At 33.1% G+C, this 24332-nt stretch overlaps 2 protein-coding genes across 3 annotated transcripts; one reads left to right on the plus strand and one right to left on the minus strand.

Annotated features, from left to right (window-relative positions):
- Positions 1-10059: 10059 nt before the first annotated feature.
- Positions 10060-14631, plus strand: LOC106390520 (homeobox-leucine zipper protein HDG7). Of its 2 annotated transcripts, XM_048742753.1 has the most exons (9): positions 10060-11249; positions 11463-11640; positions 11733-11850; positions 11932-12480; positions 12562-12663; positions 12748-12960; positions 13381-13543; positions 13649-14004; positions 14074-14631. In XM_048742753.1, exons 2-9 carry the CDS (start codon positions 11474-11476, stop codon positions 14452-14454), a joined length of 2049 nt encoding a protein of 682 aa, XP_048598710.1. In that variant the 5' UTR covers positions 10060-11249; positions 11463-11473; the 3' UTR covers positions 14455-14631. The 2 variants fall into 2 exon arrangements, with proteins under 2 accessions (XP_048598710.1, XP_013686466.2); XM_013831012.3 differs by lacking the exon at positions 10060-11249 and having other exon boundaries at positions 11259-11640.
- Positions 14526-16107, minus strand: LOC106390521. Its single transcript, XM_013831014.3, has one exon. The coding sequence runs from the start codon at positions 15968-15970 to the stop codon at positions 14654-14656; it is 1317 nt and encodes a 438-aa protein (XP_013686468.2). The 5' UTR covers positions 15971-16107; the 3' UTR covers positions 14526-14653.
- Between the last annotated feature and the right edge of the window lie 8225 nt (positions 16108-24332).

A 24332-nucleotide genomic window follows, 5' to 3' on the forward strand; every position in this document is an offset into this window, starting at 1 on the left:
TAAAAATAGATAACCATTTTATTTTACACTAAAATTTTGATCCATAAAAATACATTTGCACGAATACACGAGTTATATTTTAAAAATAGGTTGTAATAGTTAACAGATCAAAAAAAAAAATTATTCATTATAAATTCTAAAATGATTGTGTTTAGAAATATATTTATTTTTTATATATATATATAAGTTTTAAAAACATATATTACCATTTATATAAGATAAATATTTTTTTTTGTAAACCAAAAATAAATACCTGCTCAGGTGCGCGGGTTCTAGTTGTTTCATTAATTTTTCATTTTTAGGTTTATTCTATTTTAAAATACAGAGATTTCAGTTAACTGATTTTTTATTTTTTTAATAGATTGAATGATTGATAAATTTGGAGATAACATTTCAAAAATAAATAAACATTTTGGCTATTATTTTAAAATTTTGAATATAACTTTTGTTAATACATGAAACAAATAACTTGACATGGATTTTAATTGAGTGACAAATAATTTTCTTCGTAATTATATGTATATTATATGATCTTAAATTATGTGTAACATCAATATAAATATTTTAAATAAAATGATATATGTAAACAAGAAATATAAGGGCAAGTATACATATGTTCGATTATTTTCAGATATCCATTCGGGTTTGGATATTACCCGTTCGAGTTCGGATATCCAATCTCTCCTAAATTAATACACATTCAGGCATTTTGCTATATCGGTTTGGATTTCGATTCGGGTTTTTCGGATCGGGTTCGGATACGGGTTCAAGTATCGGGTAAAATACCCACCCCTGCTATATATCATAAACAAAGGAACATAATTTAGTTAAACTAATAGTATTTCTAAATTTGGGAGTAGTATTATATTTACATGTTCATATTTTCAAGGCTAATTTTTTAAAATTTTGGTAAATAAATATTATTTAATTTCAAGTTATACTAAAAATCTGTTTTAACATGTTGTACATATAAAAGTCATTTATTTTAACAAATCATAAAATATAATAATTAAAAACATAAAAATTACAAAGTGTAAAGTCTGACCTAAAATAAATACCATGAGTAAGCCGAAATTACAAATTCATCGGCAAATTTAAACCACCTGCGAAAAGGAAAGACTAAGAAAGTAGAGATGACATCTCGGCGTTCCGTCGATGGCTGCAACAAAATTAAATCCAATGGAAGATAAATAGCAACATTTTTTCTATGTTTTTGGGAGACATAAAAAAAGGAGAATTGTGAAATGGATCACGAAGAGCAGGTGGTAGCAAATATTATGCCATCTCCAACATCAGAGGCTGTAGAGGATGAAGAGTTGATTTTGAGTTCAACAATGGAGAAAGATGCTGCAACTATGAAGTATATCGAAAACCATTACAACAAACGCATGGCATGAGACACATAAAGGCTAAGGCTCCGGCCATAGAGGCCAAACACTTGGTATGATTTTGATTGAATTCACTCACCTTTTTATGTGTTTTGTGTTTTGATGATGAGTCAATATAACAATGTGTCAAGGTTGCTGAGAAAGAACATGTTAACCCTTCAAACTATTTCGATTTCTATGGGAAGGTTCTTATAGGTATTGTAACTAAGGAATATATTGTTTTGTATGCTAAATGATTCAATAAAGTTTCTCTATAAATTGTTTGGTGTTTTTATTACTTTTAATACTAACTCAGTTTTTCTTTTATGTACTCCCAGAATCAAAGTGCATGGTCAATATTTTCAATGTTGTAAACAGAGCTTAACATGCTCAAAAAGGGACTCTGCAAAATTAAAAGACTAAACGTATAATCTTTAGATATTGATCTTTAGCATGAATCTTTCCGTAACTATAACACTTCAACTAATACGACTTTATATATCTAAATTGTCCTACAACGCACTGTGTCACATATACAGATTATTTCAGATCTTTAACCTCAACTAAATAGTCATCGATCATAAGAACAAAGACGATATCCTGCGCGAAGCGCGGACCGACCCTAGTTTTCATATAAGTTATACTTTTCTAAACTCCACACCCTTTTATAACAACTAATGCTATACCATCCTATTGTTCATGTTTAAGCAACAATATAATAAGTAGCACTAAAAACAGGAGGTATCTTTAGTTAACAATCAAACCTCAGTTCCATTCCTAAGATCTCAACATTTATAATTACTACAAATAAACTTACATGTTTTTGATAAGATTAAGCTCTGTTCTGAAATGATTTTGCTTGGTATCCTTTATACAGATTACCATTATATTTTTATAAATTTCATCTCAGAACAATACAATCTTTATATATATAAATCACATTACTAATTTTTGATGCAAGGATATATTTAGCATATGATAGAACATGAGGGGATGTAAGAAGGGATTAGGGGGTCAACTGACCCCACCTCATTTTGAAAAATATAGAGAAATTGCATCCTGTATACAAAACTTTATTTCTGACCCCATGAAAATATTATCTCTGACCCCATAAAAATTCAAACACACTTAAAACAAAAAGATAAAACTTAATTACATAACTAAATGATCAAATGAGTTTACGAAACAAAATTCCAACTAACTAAATTTTGAGTTCATAATAAGTTTAAGACCAATTTAAATATAATAATAATCACTAACTATTGTTGGTTAATTAAAAATTAATTAGTTTATTTTTATTTTAGAAAACATAAAGTTCAGAATATGACTTTAAAAATCTGTCTTTGTCTCTTATATTTTGAGTTAATTTTTTGTATTCTTTTAAATCTTATATATTTTATACTTATATTTGATGAAATTGACAATTAGAATTAAATTCCTAAATTTTATGATTTTTTTTAATTATAAAAGTTAAATATTGTTAACTACAATTTTTAAAATTTCTTAAAATAAATCATTTTAATTTATCAAATAGATTCATTTTTGAAATTTCTTATCTATAAATAAATATTATAATATAATTATAATATTAAAGATGAGATAAAACAGAATTTCTTATTAAAATTTTTTAGCTTTGTAATTTTGAATGTGAACTTATAGAGAATACATAATTTTAGTATGCAAAATAAATTTGTAAGTTTTTTAGGTAATTTATACATTTTTTATATTTTTTTTCGGTAAAAAAAAGTTCTGGCTCCGTCACTGATAGATTAATACTTGATGCTATGATTACATCATAATTAAAGGAAGTTGTCCAAAATGACTCAAAACTTGATTTTAAATGTAAAATTGTACCCAAAATTCAATCAAATACAAAAGTAACCCAAAAGGATAGTGAAATTACAACAATCTCCATATGACCAAACAAAAAAAACATGTATTAAGTTATCATTATAACCCTTCGCGTGAGAAGACTTCTTTTGAAGTCTTCTTAGAGAATACTTCTTTATAAGTCTTCTCATTCAGTAGATCTTTAAAATAATTTAAATTTTTTATAAAAAAAACATTTTGATCGGAAAAATTGAAATCATTTAATATTAAATATTTCTAAACCATGTAAATTTAGTTTTACTAAAATTGAATTATTTTCAACATAGATGAGTGAAAGTCAATTAACTCATGATAGTTCTTGGTTTATGGTTTGGTAACATATGTTATAATATTGTTAGTATATTTATGGTTAGATTTTGAAATCTTATCTTTTTAAAAAAATTAACCTATATGTGTTTAGTGACTATCTAATAACTTGATTTAAACACTTTCTAAGTATCTTAAAAGTTTAAGGAAGTATTGTTTTTGTTTAGCTATTCGATTTAGGCGGAAAACCTAAATTCTTCTTAAATTTAGGCGGAAAACCTAAATTCTTCTTAAATTTAGGCGGAAACCATAAAATCTACTAAAATTTAGGCGGGATATATTAGAAGTCTTCTCATGGATTAGATCTTAAAAGTAATTAATAAAGTTTATAAAAGATTATGAAAGAGAAAAAATCAAAATCATGTATTAAAAATATTTCTAAATGATGGAAATTTAGTTTTACTAAAATTGAATTAGGTTTAAACATAAGTGAATGTAGGTAGATTGAGTCATGATAGCCTTCGGTTTAGGGTTTGGCAAAATATTTTATACTATTGTTGGTATTTTTAGGGTTATATTTTGAAATCTTATATTTTTATTTTTTATTTTAGTTTGACATATATGTGTTTATTGACTATCTAATTACTTGATCTAAAAACTTTATAAGTTTCTTTTAAGTTTAAGGAAGTGTTTTTGATTAGTTATTTGATTATAGGGTCTTGAAGACTCCGAGAAAACTTTGGTTTAGAGTTTAGTAACATATGTTATAGTATTTTTTGTATTTAGGGTTAGATTTTAGAATCTTAAATTTAAATAAAAAAATTAACATACATGTGTTTAGTTTTGTGTATATTAAACGTTTTACTAGATTTTGACCCGCGCTTAGAAAGCGCGGGTTTGTTTGTTTTTCATTTATTAATCGAAAACTGATTTGCAAATTACAATTTTTTTTGTTTCGAACCATAACAATTGAGTTTTTAGGGTTTTATCATTTTTTTCTCTTCAAAATATGGTATTTTTTCGAAATATGGTAGTTGTTCTATAATAATGTTTGAGTTTTAAGATTTGTTTTCATATCTGACCTAGATTCATAGTTGGACCTATAGACCCGATACATTGTATATAATCCGGTTCGGATTTAATGAAAAATTCGTTAATTAAAAATCTGATATAACCAGGTAAAAATCCAAAAACTCACTATTAACCTGCAATATGATACCATTGATCCGATTACAAAAAATCTAATAGTAATTTTTTTTTAAATTGATTAAATTACTCATATATCTATTAATATTACATAAATTAGTGATTCCTTAGAATTTGATAAAATTTTATTATGTTATCCAAATAAAAAATGATAATACAAAAAACTTATTGATATGACAATATTAGTTTATTTTCGTCATTAATAACCTATTATAAGTTTGTGTTTTTATTTTAGATTTAAAAATTAATTTTAATAGAGTTTTTAAAATTTTCTTGAACACTCGTAATTGTCATATCAATATTATGTATAAAATGACATTATAAATGGAAAAATGATATTCAAATATGTATATGATATATGGTGTAGGATATAGGATTTTGGTTTGTATTGAAAAAATGTATAATATTCAAATGATCTGTTTTGAATATTGATATGTATATTTAAGAAAATGATATTTTCATGTTTGCTAATTTATTTATAGTTCGTAATATATTTATACATATATTATATTTAAAGTTAGTATATCTTTTAAATATATATAGGCCCATTATTTATAGATCTATTTAAATGTACATGTAGGCCCAAAACCAAAAGACTTAAATGCCATTAATGAATTTTATTCATCCTTTGTAAAAATAAGGGTATTTTTGAGAAACTGTAATTTTCATTAAGTGAATGATCCTCTTTTAATGGTATTGATAAGTTGATTTTAAGTTTAACGAATTATTTTTTCCTATTTAGTTAGTTATATGATTAGGTTATAATTTAGAAAACTTCTAGAAGATTTCTCAAGAAGACTTCCAGATGACTTTCCAAGAAGCCTTCTGACAAATTCATGCCTATATTTTAGTAGAATTTAGGTTTTTCGCCTAAAGTGAAGTCTTGCATAAGTCTTCTCATGTATTTGATTTTATTGTCCAGAAGACTCTTGCAATATTTATCCACTTTTAGCCATAGGATATTAGTGTTTTAATATATATTTACTACTATATAGAGTCTATTTAGATAATTTACAGGTTCAACGACGATTTGGAGGAAAGTGGTGATTTTGGTGTCTTTTAGAGCCTTTTGAGTGCATAGCTGAACAGATGCGTCAGATGTTTAGCTATGAATGGAGACCTTAACACCGTTAGATTGAGCCTATATTTTACCAGACGGTAGAGCTTTGAGTTATATTTCCAATGCCGCCGGTGTGAGGTCAATCAGCATCCTGTAGCAGAAGTTATGCCCGTTTTACTGAAGAGTGATCAGTCTGCCTCGCGAGAGGAAACTGTTGAGGAGATGAAGGACTGTCGATCGACGGTGCATACTTGGTGTTGATTGACAGTGATTCCAGAATACGGGCCCGCATAGTTTATGACCGACTTAAGCCTAGAAGAAACCATAAATTACCAAGATGCCCCTGGACGACTTGAAACCCTATTTATGTTATTTATAAGCCATTGTTGACGGCTATGCTATCTATGCTCTCTTAAGCTTTCTATTCATTGCTTCTCTTAGTTAGGAGAAAAGGAAGGAACTCTTTCAGAGTCCTCCTGGAACTCCATTGGTTTTTGTTTTTATATCTATTGCAATTTTATATTTATTCTTTCTATGATTTATGTGACAAACTTCATGCTTGAATAAATCCACCTGTTTTCAGATAGGTTATGAGGGATTAGCTCCAACTATAGATTTCTAGTTGTGATATTCATCATTAGGATTGTCATTAATGCGTGTTTCTAGTTTAGCTAGCTATAACTTGAGCTTGGAGTTGTAGACTCAAGTCATCACTTGTATCTCACCCTGAATCCATCCTAATTGAGCTAAGATTGCTAGAGTAAGGCGAGAGCTGATCTAGGAAGTCTAGTGAGCACAATTCCACCCGTATGTAAAGCTTGACTAAACACGTCGATCAATATTCCAATCGAATAATCGATCGACGGTTCAACAAGTGTATCGATCGACACTTATATCTGGCCAATAGACAAACCTAGAAAGAGAGAGCCGATCGGTTTGTTTATAAGTGTTGAGCTCTAGCAACCATCCTTCCACCAAACAACTCTCAGTCCCATAAGAACAACTACCTTGTTCGCCCTGCAATTTATTATATTTACTACGTTAATACCTATTAGCCTAGCTTAATCATATAACTATTAGATCTTTTGTGTGTCCTAGCTCTCTATGGATTCGATTCCTAAGTACTACAACTCGGCCTCTTATTTGAGAGAGTATAAATCACTCCTTAGAGTAATTTGAGTGATATCAATTATTGAAGTTATTGGTACAACATACCAAGAAGTTTTTTTAACCATTCTACTTATTCATAACAAAACACAACAACACAAAAACATAGTTAAATTTACTAAAACTATGAAAGAGGACTTCACAAGAAAACTTAGTCAAATTCACAAAATATCAAACTTTAATTTTAAGTGAAAGTTGAAATTTTAAATCTCATGTAAGTTAAAAAATTATACTTTATGATCTAAAAAGAGTAAAGACACATTAAAGCACATGACTTAATATTCTTGAAGTTACTTAACACTTTTGAAAGTTAAAAACATATTTTGAAATTACTTAACACTCTTGAAAATCTAAAGTAGAAGACTTCTCTTTTAGAAAAAACTTCTTAAGAAGCCTTCTCGGATTAGCTAGAAACATACATATTTGAAATCTCATAATTATCACCAAATAAGTTATGAATTTCATCCAGGATCTCTAATATTGACTAATACACATGAATTAATAATAAAATATTAAAAAGTCATTTTAATTGTAGAGAAAATGAAAGTTTATCAAACGTTGACGTAGAAGACTTTCTAAGAAGTCAAGTCTTCTCCGAGAAGACTTCTTAAGCAGTCTTATGTTTAGGTAATTTTTGCAATTGCAAATTTACGAAGGAAGACTTCTTAAGAAGTCTACTCTACAGAAGACATCTTGAAAAGTCTTCTTTTATAAATATTAGCTTAATTTTAAATTTAAAAAATTCTCGAAAATGCCATAGAAGACTTCTTGAGAAGTCTTTTTGGATAAAAAAGTTAGTTTGCAATTAACCAAAGTTTGTCAGAAACTTGACTTTTTCTAGAAGACTTCTCGAAAAGTCTTCTCGGGAAGAATTCTATAGAAGTCTTCTGAAAGTCTTCTCAGGAAGACTTCCTTCTGAAAGTCTTCTCAATGTTGTAAGAAGTTTACCTGAGATACTTTTGCAATTGACTAATATTTGACTTTTCCAGAGATGACTTCTCTAGAAGTTTTCTTTCGTAACCAAAGTTTTATCCAAAACCCGGAATAAAAATTGAGAAGACTTCTTTAACTTCTAAAGAAGTCTTCTTCGAGAAGAATTCTCAAGAAATCTTTTCATTAATATTAAATGTTTGACTATTATTTTTCAATTGCAAAAGTAACCTACGCAGACTTCTTGTGACAGTAAGAAGACTTCGGGAAAACTTCCAGAAGACTTCTATATAAGTTTTTTCCGAGAAGACTTCTCGGGAAGTCTTCTATAAAATGTCAAATTTTGGACAAACTTCGGTCAATTGCAAAATTAATATATTTATCTGAGAAGAATTCTCGAGAAGTCTTCTCTGGAATTTTTGGGTTTTTTTAATAAATGAAAGTTAGAAGACTTGGAGGAAAGTCTTCTTGATGGAAAACATATCTAGCGAAGTCTTGTGAAAGTCTTCTTGAAGTCTTCTGAAAGTCTTCGCAAAACAGATCTGAGAAAAAATTGATTTCATACCTTGAGCATGTAAGATTACTTGCTTAGATTCTCCAAGCACCCAGAACTTCACTACCAAAGCTACTAAGTCGTTGATTACCACGGATCATGAGCTTCAATGTCTCTATGAACCTTACAAAGCTTGGAATCAAAATCTTGTTGTTTTTGGATGAGTTTGAAGAGAGAGTGAAAGAGAGGTTATTTGTGTGCATAAATAATGAGATATGAATAGCAATAATCGAAACTTTGGTGCATTAAAAGCTTCAAATTGATTTTTCATGGTAGTTAGTGTATTGATCACGATGGTAATATTGTAAATACTTAGTGAAGATGAGGATGATAAGATTTTTTTTTTTTTTTTTTGTCATCAACTTTACAGACTCATGTTGACTCTGTAAACCAAACTGGGAGATTTGATCCATGTGAACTACAAAAGACGTTTTCTTCCTAGCACTGCGGGCTAAGCTATCTGCCTTCTTGTTCTGCGTTCTTGGTACATAGATAATCTATGCTCGGAAAAAATTCTCTTTCAGGCTGTTTATATCTTCCAAATAACTTGCAAATGCTGGCCATTCTTCTGGTTCTGAAACCATCTTCACCAATTGAGAACAATCCGTTGCAAACGTAACCTGAAATTGTCGTAAGTTTTTCATACATTTCATTGCCCATAATAAAGCTTCCATCTCCGTATGAAGAGGAGTAAGGGAAGCCCGAACATTTCTTGCACCCATCAAACCCGCAAATCCTTCTAGAGTACTGTACCATCTTTGACCTGAAAAAACCTCATTCTCTTTCCAGGAACCATCCGTAAAACACCATCTTCCTGAAATTGACGGAAGAATCGTAGCCTCTACCTGTGGACTCCTCTTGTGATCAGTCAGTATTTGTGCCTCAGCCCAGAGTTTTAATTCCGTTTCTGCCAGTTTAAGGGTATCCAACGGATCCACATCCAAATTACTAAAGACTTTATTATTTCTTCCTTTCCATATATACCATAGTATCCATGCAAACTGATGATCCTCCATCTGTGGAACAATTCTCCAAAAGAGATGATCCACATTCACAAAGAGAGAACTTATTGGAAACATAGCTGGATTTGTTGGAATCTTTGAAAGAGCCCATGTCTGAAGTGCAGGAGGAAATTCAAAGAATACATGGTTGATCGATTCCTCCTCAGCTCCACATCTTGCACAAACGATATCTCCGGGCATCCCTCGCTTATGCAGATTCTTCTTGACTGATATACACCCTGTCACCAATTGCCATAGAAAATGCTTAATCTTTGGTGGGCACCGTATTTTCCAACAATATGCCTTCAACATATCCACTGTGGGTCCAAACACTAATGCTGGTTTTTCCCTATCTGGGTATATCCTTTCAACCTGATATCCAGATTTAACCGTGTATTTTCCATTATTTGTGAAATGACATCCATCTTTGTCTGCCGTCCGAGTTCTACTCAATGGTATACTTTCTATTAATTTCACATCATGTGGGTCTACCAAAGCTCGAAGCACCGGCGAATTCCATCTTCGCAAATGAGGATCAATAAGAGAATCCACTGTAAGGTCTGGGTAAAGATTATGTTGATTTTTATTTGCTGGTCTCGGGCGAGTGGTTGGGAGCCAAGGATCATTCCATAAGGATATAGAAAATCATGTTCCCACCCTTTTGATAGTCCTCATACGGATATGAGGATGATAAGATAAAAGAATCATTTTCAAAAAAAGAAAAGAAAAAGAAATGTAATGATTTTTTTGTGAATAACTCAAACTTCTAGAGTGAATAAGAAAAAAAATATTTCAAAAAAAAGGTGTTTGACTTAAAATTTTAGGTCACATTTGAAAAAACCCCTCTTAATTATAAGGTTCATTTTCTAAAAGTAAAGTGCGGTTTCTAAAAGCCCTTATTTCGAATGTTTACAACCGTCCCGTCCCGCTCCGCAGTTAACAATAACAAAAATCTCTACATATACTATATATCTATACGTTTTTATAACTGTTAAAACCGCATCGCAGTTAAACCGCTTGTTCCGCACCGCTCAAACCGCAGTCATCATTCGGAGCCTAAGTGAAAAATTGGAGGTTGAACCGGGCGGCGGACATAACTTGCTCGGACAACGCACTCCTTTCTTACTGTCTTTTAATTATAAACTAATAAAAAATTCGCATTTTGGCAATAAATTCACCGTCAATTCAAGCAAGACTTTCCACAGGTGTGAGAGTTTTCACAGTTTTTATTGTATAATTGATTGTTTTTAATATTGATCTCTAAATTTTTTTAAAATATAATATATAAGAATTTAAACCCTATAAATTATAAAATAAGTATGAAAATTTACAGTGAAGTAAAAATGTTTATAGCTCTTTTAGTCAGGTTTTTTTGTCCGAAAATGTGTTATTGCTTAAATTGATCGTATCTTCAAATTGAATTTATATATTTTATGTTACAGTAACTGATAGGTTAATAAAATAGTATATAAACTGGTGCGGAGTCAAAATAGATCTTTTTAGGCTTTTAGGTCCGGACCTTTGCAAAAGTTGCCGTTTTTTTGTTATTTTTATTTTTTTTAAACAGCTTTGTTTCCATTTTGTCAAAATCTTGAGGGAAAGTGACAAAATAAGTAACCAAATTGGTCAAATCTGAAGATATTCTTCGAAGAAAGAAGATGAAAAGGTCAAAGTTATAACCTGATTTCTTGGGACCTTCTGAGTGAGACAAAAAAGGGACAAGTCATATGATATAACAAAGGAGACACCTTTGTCTTTCATTTTGCTGATCTCACTCTTACGTCTAAGAAGACAACTTTTCTTGTCTAGTCACCAGAAAATCTTGAAAGGTATGAAACTTGATGAATATACTACACGGACAAGAGCTTTCGTGTAGGTGTAGTGTGTGAATGTGATGAGTTTCGATGGTTTGAATAGTACAAACTGTGATAATACAAAATATGTGTCTATTCTTGCACTATCTTATCTTATGTCCTGCCTTTGGTGACTTCTTTTTCACTCTATAACTTCTTGTTTTGGTCCTTTTTTTTCTTCTGTTGCAGAGAGTGAAAAAATGAATGGTGATTTTGATATTTCTAAAGGAGATGATGAGTTTGAGAGTGATAGCTTCGAAGCAATGTCTGGCGATGATGATGATAAACATGAACAACGCCCTAAAAAGAAGAAGAAGATGTCAAAGTACCGTAGACACACTTCTTACCAGATTCAAGAACTCGAATCGTAAGAAGACTCTGTTTCTTCAGATATTTTATCAGTTATATGTTGATGATATAAACTAAACTATGTGTTTTGTTTGCTAATGTTGAGTGTAGTTTCTTCAAAGTGTGTCCTCATCCTAATGAGAAGCAAAGGCTTGAACTTGGAAGCAAACTTTCTTTGGAGAGTAAGCAAATCAAGTTTTGGTTTCAGAACAGAAGAACACAAATGAAGGTAACTTGTGATTTATTATGGAACAAGTAGCTTTTATTTTTTACAGAAAAGTTTTGATTTTTTTTTTTTCATTTTGACCAGACGCAACTAGAGAGGCATGAGAATGCGATTCTCAGACAAGAAAATGAAAAACTGCGTGTCGAAAACGGTATCCTTAAAGAAGCAATGAGAAGTCCTCCTACATGCAACAACTGTGGTGGAGCAGCTACACCTGGTGAGGTCTCACATGAGCAGCAGCAGCTTAGGATGGAGAACGCTAAGCTTAAGTACGAGCTCGACAAGCTTTGCGCTTTATCAAACAGATTCATTGGCGGTTCTATCTCACTAGAGCAGCCTTCAAATGGTGGGGTTGGCTCACAGGATTTGTCTTTAGGACATGGTTTCACCAGAGGTACTTCGACCTTTATGGATATTGCCGCGGTGGCTATGGATGAGTTGATAAGGCTAGCTGAAGTGGATAATCCTTTATGGACAAAATGTTCAAAGAGCGAGAGGGATTCAATGAAGCACGACCAGTATACAAGCATTTTTGCGGGAAGTAAACATCCAGGTTTTGCAGCTGAAGGTTCAAGAGAAACTGGTTTAGTTCTCATCAATAGCTCGACTCTAGTGGAGACTCTAATGGACACGGTATGAGAAACTTGTATGCATGTAAATACACAAAAACACACGCTCACTAATAAACATATCTTGAATTTGGGGTTTTTACAGAACCGATGGGCAGAGATGTTTGAGTCTATTGTAGCTGTTGCATCAACCGTTGAAGTGATATCTAACGGTAGTGGTGGATCTAGAAACGGCGCTCTTCTGTTGGTATGTTCCTCAATAACCATAAACGTTTATATTTTTTTTGATTTATTGGTGATGACTCATGATGATTCTTTTTGTTTGGGACAGATGCAAGCAGAGTTTCAAGTGATGTCTCCATTGGTTCCAATCAGACAAGTAAAGTTTCTTAGATATTGCAAGCAACATGGAGATGGTTTATGGGCGGTCGTGGATGTTTCTTATGATGTAAACAGAGAAAGTCAGGACTTGAAGTCTTATGGTGGCTTAAAGAGGCTTCCCTCAGGATGCATCATACAAGACATAGGCAATGGTTGCTCCAAGGTAACTTGTTAATTTTCTTTCATCTTTTTCTAAGGTGTGAGAGTTAGCTGTAATTTGGATTTGTGTGAGTTTCTTTATTGAATTGTTTATATCAAAGATTAACAAATGAGTCGACAGTTAGCCTGAGAACCTGAAGCCTTTGTGTATATCTTATCATAAGAATCTTCTTTTTATTAAAATAAAATATCAACTCTGATCAAAGGCTTCATTTTTCAAGGCATAGCCTGGTTCTCGTCTGGGCTAGTTCTAGGCTACTATATAATTAATACAAAATATCTTGTTTTGTTTACTTAAAAATCTTGGGTATGTTAATCTTGGGATTAATGAATCGGCTAATTAACTTTCCTTAGTAAAATGGGTTACTTTGTTATTAATTACTAGTTACTACATTTTGGTTTAACACTTATAAGACTTCAACAGGTGACGTGGATTGAACATTCAGAGTATGAAGGGAGTCATATCCATCCTCTTTACCAACAATTGCTCGGTTCTTCGGTTGGGTTAGGTGCAACCAAATGGCTTGCAACTCTGCAGAGACGATGTGAAAGCTACACAACCCTTTTGTCTTCTCAAGACCAAACAGGTTTTTCTTTCCTTGTCTCTGCTTTTTGAATCTTGAAATGTCCTGAGACTTTATAGAATGAGTCATAGTAAGAAAGGATTGTGTTTCTTTGATGTTTTCTGATAGGTTTGCCACTTGCTGGCACCAAGAGCACACTAACACTTGCACAGCGTATGAAGCGCAACTTCTATTCAGGCATAACTGGATCGCCCATCCACAAATGGGAGAAGCTTGTCGCTGAGAACGTAGGACAGGAGACAAGGATACTGACCAGGAAGAGCCTTCAGCCGTCTGGTGTTGTATTAAGCGCTGCAACGTCTATGTGGCTACCGGTGACTCAGCAGAGACTGTTTGAGTTTCTGTGTGATAGTAAATGCAGAAACCAGTGGGATATTTTGTGTAATGGTGCTTCAATGGAAAACATGCTTCTCATCCCACAAAGGCAAAGTGAAGGAAGATGCGTCTCTCTTCTTCAACATGCTGTGCGTCTTTAATCTAATATTAATCTCACTACTTGAGTACTAACTAATTAGACCACTTCTAATTTGCAGGGAAAGCATCAAAATGAGAGCAGTATGCTAATCCTGCAAGAGACATGGAGTGATGCTTCCGGTGCGCTTGTGGTTTATGCACCCGTCGATGTGCCATCTATGAACATGGTAATGAGCGGTGGAGACTCAGCTAACGTTGCGCTTCTTCCATCAGGGTTCTCCATATCGCCTGATGGATCATCATCATGGTCTGATCAGATCGATAAAAATGGAGGTTTGGTGAACCATGAAAGCAAAGGATGTCTCCTGACAGTAGGGTTTCAGATCTTAGTGAACAGCGTACCGACCACAAAGCTCAACATGGAATCTGTTCAAACTGTTAACAACCTCATCGCTTGCACCATTCACAAGATCAAAGCCGCTCTTAGTATACCTGCTTAGCTAAATTTCTAGAGACCTATTCTTGTTTCTCTTTCTGGAACATTTTGTGAGAGAGTAGAAGACAATAGAAATTCAGTAAAACTTTGAGACAAATAGTAAGTAGAACAAACAAACAAACAAATGGGCCACAGAGTCTTGCAAAACTGATTCTTTGTTTTGTTTCTGGCATTTTCCTCCGAATACATGAAAAAATTCCATCTCAAGAAACATACAAGACACCACGTCGATAGAAAACAAGACTTGCAGAAGCAAAAGCCGACCAAACAAAAAGAACCCACCAAGACATCAACAAACCAACTTGTCCAACGAACTCGCTGCAAGGCAAAGAACCACATACCAGTTGAGAAACAGCAAATGAGCCTAGATCAATCTGAGACAATCCTAGGAAGATGATTACAAGAACGGACGGCGCCACAAACTGCAAAGCAACTAGGCACAAGTAGTGGTTATGAAGAAACATCTTCGCCCTGCTAAACTCCAAATCAGGAGTCTTACTCCCATGTAATCGCTGATACCAAGATAACACCGCTTCGTTCAAAAACATCTGAAGGTTAGGACGAACCGCCATAGCCTGTAGTAAACCGGACAGCAACAAACACAGAACACGAAACCTGCCGAAATCACTAGTCGAGAAGCCTACATTACCAACCAACCCACCAGCATTGCTGCTTCTCTTCACTAGAATGTCAGCCAAAGGATGGATCCAAAGCAACGAAGTGAAAACGGATACAATGTAGTTGACATAAAGAATGATTCTACCGAACCATCCACAAGATATGATCGAGAGATTACTCCTAATCTGATCAGTACCAACCCAAAACGACCTCGCGCTTCTCCCCGCAGGCATGTAGAGGAACCCAGCGATGCACGCCATGGAGAAGGAGATGAGTACACAGCAGAAGGCATCAACGGAGCCTAACTGAAAGTCCAACCCTCTAGGGAACACACCAGCACTAATAATAATCCCGAAGACAAAGCCTAACGCCCCGAAGATGAAGCTAAGTCTCTTCTCGGATCGCTTGGACGCAGATCTCTCGAACGAGATCTTAGCTAACGCAGCGAAGACTTTGCACAAGGCGATGAATCCGAGAACAAGAGGGAACAAAAGGCCCTTACCATCTACGGAGAAGTAGATCTGGAGAAGGAAGGAGGAGAGAGATAGGAAGGACACAACGAAGAGGGAGTTGTAGTCGGTGAAGTACATGCGGGATCTGAGGTGGTCTTCGTCGAGCTTGATTCGGAAGATCTGGGCGTTGGTTTCGTCGAATTCGGATTTGTCCTTGGATCTGTTTCTTCTTCTGAGTTCATTGTTGGGGTCTGTGTTTGAAGGACGTCGGATCGCGGCTCTGACTCCACTTCCGGCGCTGTTCTGGCCGAGATTCTCGGGTTGGATGTAGGTGCAGAGGCCGTAGAGGAAGATGATCGGGATCCTGAGGAAGTAGAGGATTAGGGTTAAGGAGAGGGATAGCAGGGTTTGGAGGATGAGGTTCCTGTAGGTTCCGAAGAGGTCGAGCATTCTTCCTTGCTGCTCTGCTCGATCTCTTCTTTGATCTTCTCAGATGTAAACTAAAACGGTCTCTGAGAGTGTAATTTGGGAATAGGTGCCCAGTATGGAAACTGGAAACCCATTCTTTTTAGCCTGGCCCAATATTCAAACCTGAGAAAGCGGAGGAGATAGGTTTTCAGCATTATGACCTAAACCGAGTTCGGATTTTGGTTCTCTATCGATACGAGCAGTGCCGGTCCGGATCGAAATGGCGCCTAAAGTGTATTTAAAAAATGGTGCCCCTCATATATTATTAACTTTTTAATACATTTAAATATTAAATTATAATAATGGAAAACGTTAATAGTATATAACTATCTTATATATACAAATAATCTTATCTTCAGTTTGTTTAATTATTTTTAAAATTCTGCATACATACCTGAAATCAGAGAAATGTTAGTGATTGAAAGACAATTATAATGTACACAGAAGAGAAAAAAAAATGCAATTTTAATTATCAATTCAAACTAACATTAACTTTAATGTGCATAATTTTATCTACTTTAATAATTTTCGGAAACATAACTTTATGATAATGTTATGTTTGTTCAAATTCCATAAAACCTAATACAGATTATAAAAATTCCAAAAAATGAATAAAGAACAAATAAAAAAAGAAGAAGAGGAAAAATTTAACATGAAATACTGGAAGATGCAACAATTCCAATGAGCATCAACAATCAAATAATCATGGATGATACAATTTTTCCAGAGAAAAAAAAAAGAAAAAGCTTGAGAAGAATTGAAAAAAGACCTACAGCGGTAGGTGTCATAACTGTTATTATTATGAAATGATTATATATATATATATATATGTATATATTTTAGCCCAAGCTGGAATCGAACCCGTGACTTCGTCTGAAGCTCATTTATATTGTTAGCTGAAACCACTAGACTAAAGAGACAATTAGAAATTTTGGCGTCTATAATTTATTTATTTATTCTGGCGCTCAAAGCTTTTGCTCTACGGGTTTTAGGTCAAGGCTACACCTGGATATGAGCTTTCTTTATTTTATCTAACTAATGTCACGAATTGTTTGATATTTTTGTTATTTACATTTTTAGAACTATTATCGATTAATTTTTAATTCAACTGATGTGTCTTCTATTTGTGTAGTTACACTTGTATATTTAAAGTGTAATGGAATTTCTTAATAAAAGTTATAAATTTTTATATGTTGGGTATGTGCTACGTTTCTTCTACTTCTCTAGTGTTTAATAATGTGTAATGGAAATGTGCATTTTACTAACAATATTTTTCGGGTAAGTAGATATACACAAATAGTTATGGTAGCAGACTGATAATATATTTGAATGGGGCAAACATAAATTCCGTATAGGTCAATTGCATCAAGATACAATATTTTGTCATTTTAAGTTTCTGGCTGTTAAGTTCCACATGGGTCATAATTTAATTACTATACATAAAAAGTACATCTATGAGAGTTGAACCCATTACATATGAGTCAAATCTAAGCATCTTAACCCATTTACCACAGAAACAACATAGTCAATACACCTAAAAACTAATATTTATAGGTTTTACATGGGTCAATTGACCACTTTCTCTCCAAGGTGGCTCCGCCACTGGTTATACCTTGTCAGAGATGTAAGTGGATGGATAGTCAATGGTTTGATTGTCATATTCTTGTAAACACAATTGTTTTTAGCAGCTTCAGACAGTATTGAAGATGATTGCATGACATGACGGGTGGTGGTTCTAGACGATTAAACCACAATTGTTTTTTTAGATGTAGATTGCAATATTGCAGAGGTTATGATTCTAAATTTTAAATCATGTGAGTCCCTGTCGTTTTAAAACCTCTTTCAGAGAGACTGCATGTTTGTTTTGCTTGAGGACAAGCAAAATGGTAAGTCTGGGGGAGTTGATAGACCATGAATTTGATCCATTTTTATCCATGGTTTATATGTGTTTTTACTAATAATTATTATATTATAGAGTCTATTTATTATATTTATAAGATCAGGAGTGATTGGGAGATAAGTGATGATTTTGGAGCATTCTGGAGATATTTGGAGCATTCTGGAGATATTTGGAGCAAACACTCGAAATGACCATCGGTCGACATTGAAGAGGAATAATCGGCCAATGTTCATATCTTGACATCGATCGACAGGAAGCGCGCAGAAAGCCTGTTTGGTCACAACCGACTTGAAGCCCAAGTCTTCACCAATTTACAAGATTACCCCTGACGAGTTTTAACCTAAGTATATAAGTTTTGCCACCATGTTAGAGACAAAGTGTGTTTTTCTTGTTTATTATTTTCACAGCAAGGTTTTATAGGATTTTGATAGATTGGAGAGAAGATCCAAAGTTATAGTTTATGATTAGAACTCCATTAATATCTATTTACTATTCTAATGAAGTTTTCTTACCTAACTGCTGTTATGAATTGCTTAGCCATGTCTGAGTAGTTCCATTGTTAGATTTTAGGGTTTAAATAGGTTAGGAGAGATTAGCCCCAACTATAGATTGCTGAGTTGTGGTAATTATCATTAGGATTGTTCATTAATGTATGTCTCTGGATTAGCTACCTAGAACTTGCCCTAGGATTGATAGATAAAAGCGAAAGCTTAATTCTCATCCTGAAAACATTCTAACTGAGCTAAGTTTCTTGGTATGAGTAAGGCGAGAGCTGATCTAGTGAGATTAGTAAGCTATCATTCAACATGCGCATAAAACTTAACTAGAAGCGCATCGATCGATATCATTATTGAATAATAGATCGACGGAGCGAAAGGTGTATCGATCGATATCCCTATAAGATCATCGATCGACACTTTCTAATTGGTCGACATATGATAGTTGAGATCATTAGATCTAGTTAATAGACAAGTTTAAACATGCGAAAGCTGATAGACTTGTTGACTAAGTAGTTGAGCTTTACATTATCATGCATGCAACTCATTAGGCATCTGTAGGATTATAATCCCAAGTTTCCTGAATAAAAACCTTAAGTCTAACTATTTCCTTTTTAAGCACCAAAACCTCAACCGATCAATTGAACAAACACTTGTTCAATATAAAACTACAATTTACATTTAAATCTCTAAGACCATCTAGCTTAACAAATCATATTAGATTTCTTAGGTTCCCTAGCTCCCTGTGAATTCGATCCCTAAGTAGTACAACTCGACCTCTTATTTGAGCGAGTATAAATCACCCCTTAGGGTAATTTGAGTGGTATCAACAAGCAAAAGGGTAAGTCTGGGAGAGTTGATAGACCATGAATTTGATCCACTTTTACCCATGGTTTATAAGTTTTTTTAACTATTAATTATTATATTATAGAGTCTACTTAGTATATTTACAGGATCATGAGTGATTTGGAGATAAGTGATGTTTTTGGAGGATTTAGATATATTTGGACTAAGCACCTGAGATGACCTTCGAGCTCGACCATCGGTCGATATTGAAGAGGAATAATCGATCGATGTTCACATCTTGACATCGATCGACAGCGAAGCGCGCAGAAACCCGTTTGGTCACAGCCGACTTGAAGCCCAAGTCTTCACCAATTTACAAGATTACCCCTGACGAGTTTTAACCGAACTATATAAGCTTTTCCAACATGTTAGAGGCAAAATGTGCTTTCTTGTTTTACGATTTTCACAGGAAAGGTTTTGTAGGATTTTGATAGATTGGAGAGAAGATCCAAAGTTATATTTGTGATTGGAACTCCATTGATATCTATTTACTATTCTAATGCAGTTTTCATACCTTATTGCTGTTATGAATTACTTGGCCATGTTTGAGTAATTCCCTAGTTAGATTTTAGGGTTTAAATATGTTATGAGGGATTAGCCTCAACTATAGATTGTTAAGTTGTGATATTAATCATTTGACAATTAACTTTGGACATAAATATGTGTGATTTTTACCATAGTTAGAATGTTTATTCCAAAGTAACATGTCAATGTAATTATCGAATAGAAGAAAAAGCTTGGATTTTCCTTCAGGAAGGTAGTATCTTGTCAGAGCCGGTCTTGAAGCCGGTCTTGAAGGTAAGTAACAGAAGCAGCTGCTTCCGACCGACAAATAATAAATATAATTTCGGCCACATTTTAATAATTTTGTTTGTTAGTCGAGTTGGTTGTGATTACTATTACCATAGCAAAGGTCCAGTGTTCGAGTATTCCTCTTATCATAAATACTTTTTTTGATTATACTCTCTTGAATATGTCAATCTAAAGGCCTAGTATATTATTTTAGCTTCCAGCCCATTAAATAATAGGACCGGCACAGTATTTGTATATAGCGTCTTTTTTTTTGTTGTACAACCCCATTTAATATGCAAAACTTATGCCATCTTTTACCGGTGTTTTTTTTCAATTATAATGCACTCTTTATTTGTACTGTTCATTTATGTCAAAATATACTCCCTATGTTTCATTATAAGTGTTGTTTTGGGTTTGTGCATACGGATTAAGAAAACAATTAATTTTATACATTTCCTATACAAAAACATCATTACTTATATACCTAACCATATTTCAACCAATAGAAAAATAAATTGATGCATAAAATTAATAAATTTTGCATTGAAAATTGAAAACGACACTTCTTTTGTAACGATAATTTTTCTCTAAAACGACACTTAATATGAAACGGAGTGAGTATATGAAAAACGTACATCAACAAAAGCTATATGAAAATTATACTATATGTATAGTGACAACATGAAAATTGTAATACTCCCACATTTTAATTTATAATGTAACTTTTTTGTTCTTTGTCAACGTTTTCATTTATTGATCAAGATAACCATTTTATAATATAGTTTTTCATTGTGCTTCTAGCATTCCTAGCTAATACATCAACTTCATTGATATATGATCTAGAAACATAAGAAAAAGAAAACCATTTTTACTTAAACGATCTACAATGTCCTGTACCATAGAGGTTGTCTCTATGTTATGGACTGTCTTTGATGGTTGTTACAGTTTTCCACTGATCCAACTCTTTTACCATTGGCTTGCAATCACTGAGAAAAGTAACTTGTTTGTATCCAAGCCTCCTGATCTGTTGCACTGCCATTAACAATGCTTCAGCTTCAGCTTCCACTGAGGAATTTGTTGGTTTTATCGAGGCAGAGTTTGGAGTTTTTGGACGCCTTCTTTGTTGTATAAGGCCCATCCAATACCTCCTACCTCATTTGCATTCTTCCAAGAAGCGTCCACTTTGCAATAATAAATTGAGTCATCTGGAAGTACCTTTTGTATGTTAGCACCTCTGACTTCTGTACTTCCTGCATGACTCTGAAGATGAGCTTCCATATCACTTTCTTGATTCCATTGGATCACCTTAATAGTGTGATATTTTTTTTCATTGAATAATCACACATTCACACTCATAGTCTGAATAAATCTATTTTTGTTCACAATCATGTTGGAAAGGTTTTTAGCATAAAGATATACAAAAGGAGTATTGATTGTTCACAAATTTAATTAAACAACAAATCACATTCAAATTCAATTTAAAATGGCATCTTAGAAGAGTGCATGACTCAACCTTTTTACCTCTACTAAGCAAAACCTTTTTGTGTTATGTGTTCACAGGCAAATGATAAGAATCATCACTACTACTGAAAAATAGTTTTTCCCTTCTTCTACATCTTCTCTTCAAGAAGACTTTTCTTCCTACATATTAAACACATGATTCAAAAGAAAATTTGAGATGCAACTAAGAACATGGAAACCCATTAACATATTAACATCAATTGAACATCTAATAATAAAAAGAAGTCGGTGAAGATATAAAAATAATTTATTTAATGGAGAAAATGGTCTATGGCCTATGCGAATGTGTTTGCTTTTTCTTTAGCATGTTGGAAGCTTGAATAAATGAAATATGTTAATATAAATACGTTATATAACAGTAATTACAACGATGTCAGTAATTAAATTTCATTTGATTAACATAGTTGCTGACAATTGTGAAAAGATTTAGGTTAGCTATACATATGATGTGGGGATTACGAATTCAGCAAAACCAACTAGATTTTTCTTTTTAAAAAATACATTGACTAATTAACGCATATCAGTACAATTTCTTGGTGAAACAAACATATAAGTTTTGTGGTTTCCGGTGAAGCGGCGTGATGTGACAGGTCTCCTTGGGACAGCGGCCTGACGTAGATGAGATTGGATCCTCGGATACGGACTCTTGGTGACTCTCTGACAGGCTAACGGCTGGTTGAGGACGGTGGTTTGACGGTCAAGAGGAGGGTTTGGAGGAGGTGGAGGCGAGTGGGTGTCGGGAGCGGCTTAGGCTTATCCTCAAGCATGTTCCGAACCGGCGAAGCCTTCCAGTCAGGTGGTTTCTTCACTGATCTTGCACTAACTTGTTTTCTTTTCAGGTTTCGTAACGTTTGGGGGTGTCACCACCTTGTTTTCTTGGCCTTCCTTCTTGTGGAAGTGGTTATGCTTTCCAGTTGATGGTTCTGCGGGAGCTCCGACTAATGGCGATAGTTCGCTGAGGACATGGTGCCTCTTTGAGGAAGGTTTCGGGGAGTTTTTGTTCAGCGCCGGCTGTCCCTCTCTTTTGCTCTCTTGCCATTTTGGGGAGTTTTTGTTCAAAGTCTTCCGTTTGTTTGAACCAGTTTATATATTTTCGGTTTTTTTTAATTTTACTTTCCTTTTATGTCTTTTCAATTCCAGTTGTCTCGTTTGTAGAAAAAAACACAAAATATATTTAATACAAAAGCCTTTAACAAAAATCTTATAAATTTTGAAAATATGTTGATATATGAAAATGGTGCAACAAGCACCGCGTCACTGTTAACAATATTGTATATACTTATATTTATTTGAAATCAAGCATTGTTACTAATTTTTATTTAATAAAAAAAAAAATTTCATTAACTTATTGTGATTTGAAAATATTTCTATACATTAGATACTTCATAAATACAAAACTTATTATATTTTTGTATTTAGTGAGAATGATAATTCTAATCGTAAGAAAGTTCGATAATAAATCACAAGAAAGTTATTGTGATATGAAAAATAATAATTTCATTAACTTATTGTGATATGAAAAAATATATATATATCATATATCATATACTGTAGATATTTCATAAATACCAAACTTATTACATGTTTGTATTTGGTGAGAATGATAATCCTAATCATACAAAAGTTTGATTAAGAAAATCATGAGAAAGTGTATATATAGTTCTTTCAACTTTTGTAACTATGAACATAAATGTGTATGATTTTTTACCATGATTAGAATACTTATTACAAAGTAACATCTTAATGTAATTATCCAATAGAAGAAAAATCTTGGATTTTCCTCCAGGAAGGTGAGCAAAGTATCTTGTATAACGTCTTTTTTTGTATGACACTATTTAACATGCAAAACTTATGCCATCTTTTACTAGTGTTTTTTTCCAATAAGAATGCATTCTTTATTTGTCTTGTTCATTTCTGTAAAGCTATATAAAACAAAAATTCCACCAAAAAATCTATATTAAAATTATACTATATGTATGATTACTAACAATATGAAAATTACAATACTCCCGCATTCTAAATTTATGATGTAACCAATCACACTCATAAAATGGATACAAATATTATTCGTTCACAATCATGTTGGAAATGTTTTTAGCATAAAAGTACAAAAAAAGTTTTTGGATTGTTCAGAAATGTAATTAAGACAACAAATCATATTCAAATGCAATTTAAAAATTGCATGTCAGAAGAATGCACGAGTCCACTTTTTTTTACCTTTGCTTGCTTAGACACCATTTTTGTAATATGTGCTTAAAGGCAAATGGAAAAAATCATCATTACTACTCAAAGACAGTCTTCCTCTTCTTCTCCTTCCTCTTTCTCTTCTCTTCTAGAAGACTTTTCTTCCTACATAATTATCACATGATTCAAAAGAAAAATTGAGATGAACAAGTAAACCCCTCCCCCTCCTCCCCCCCCCCCCCCCCCCCCCCCCCCACCCCCATAAAAAGAAGTGCAGTCCCATGCAGATGAGTTGATTACTTGTACCGCAAAACATATTATTGAAAAATAAGAAATGATATGCAAAACAACAGAAGAGGGAAACCAATAAACACGTACACATTGAAGTTCAAGAAAAGCACAATTGAATTTCATGCTCAGAAAGCATTTGATAGTAACACAGAAAGATTCCAAAGTTTGTAATTTCGAGTGAAGAATCAGTTTAATCTATTATACATGCTTTAGTTGCAACTTGCAAGTATTGTATATATTATATATAAATTTTGGGTTTAAGATTGATAAAGCAATTTTAAACCTTTAAAAGCATTTAAAAAATATTGACCTA

Source organism: Brassica napus, chromosome A10 (genome assembly GCF_020379485.1).
Source record: "Brassica napus cultivar Da-Ae chromosome A10, Da-Ae, whole genome shotgun sequence".
Classification (NCBI taxonomy): Eukaryota; Viridiplantae; Streptophyta; class Magnoliopsida; order Brassicales; family Brassicaceae; genus Brassica; species Brassica napus.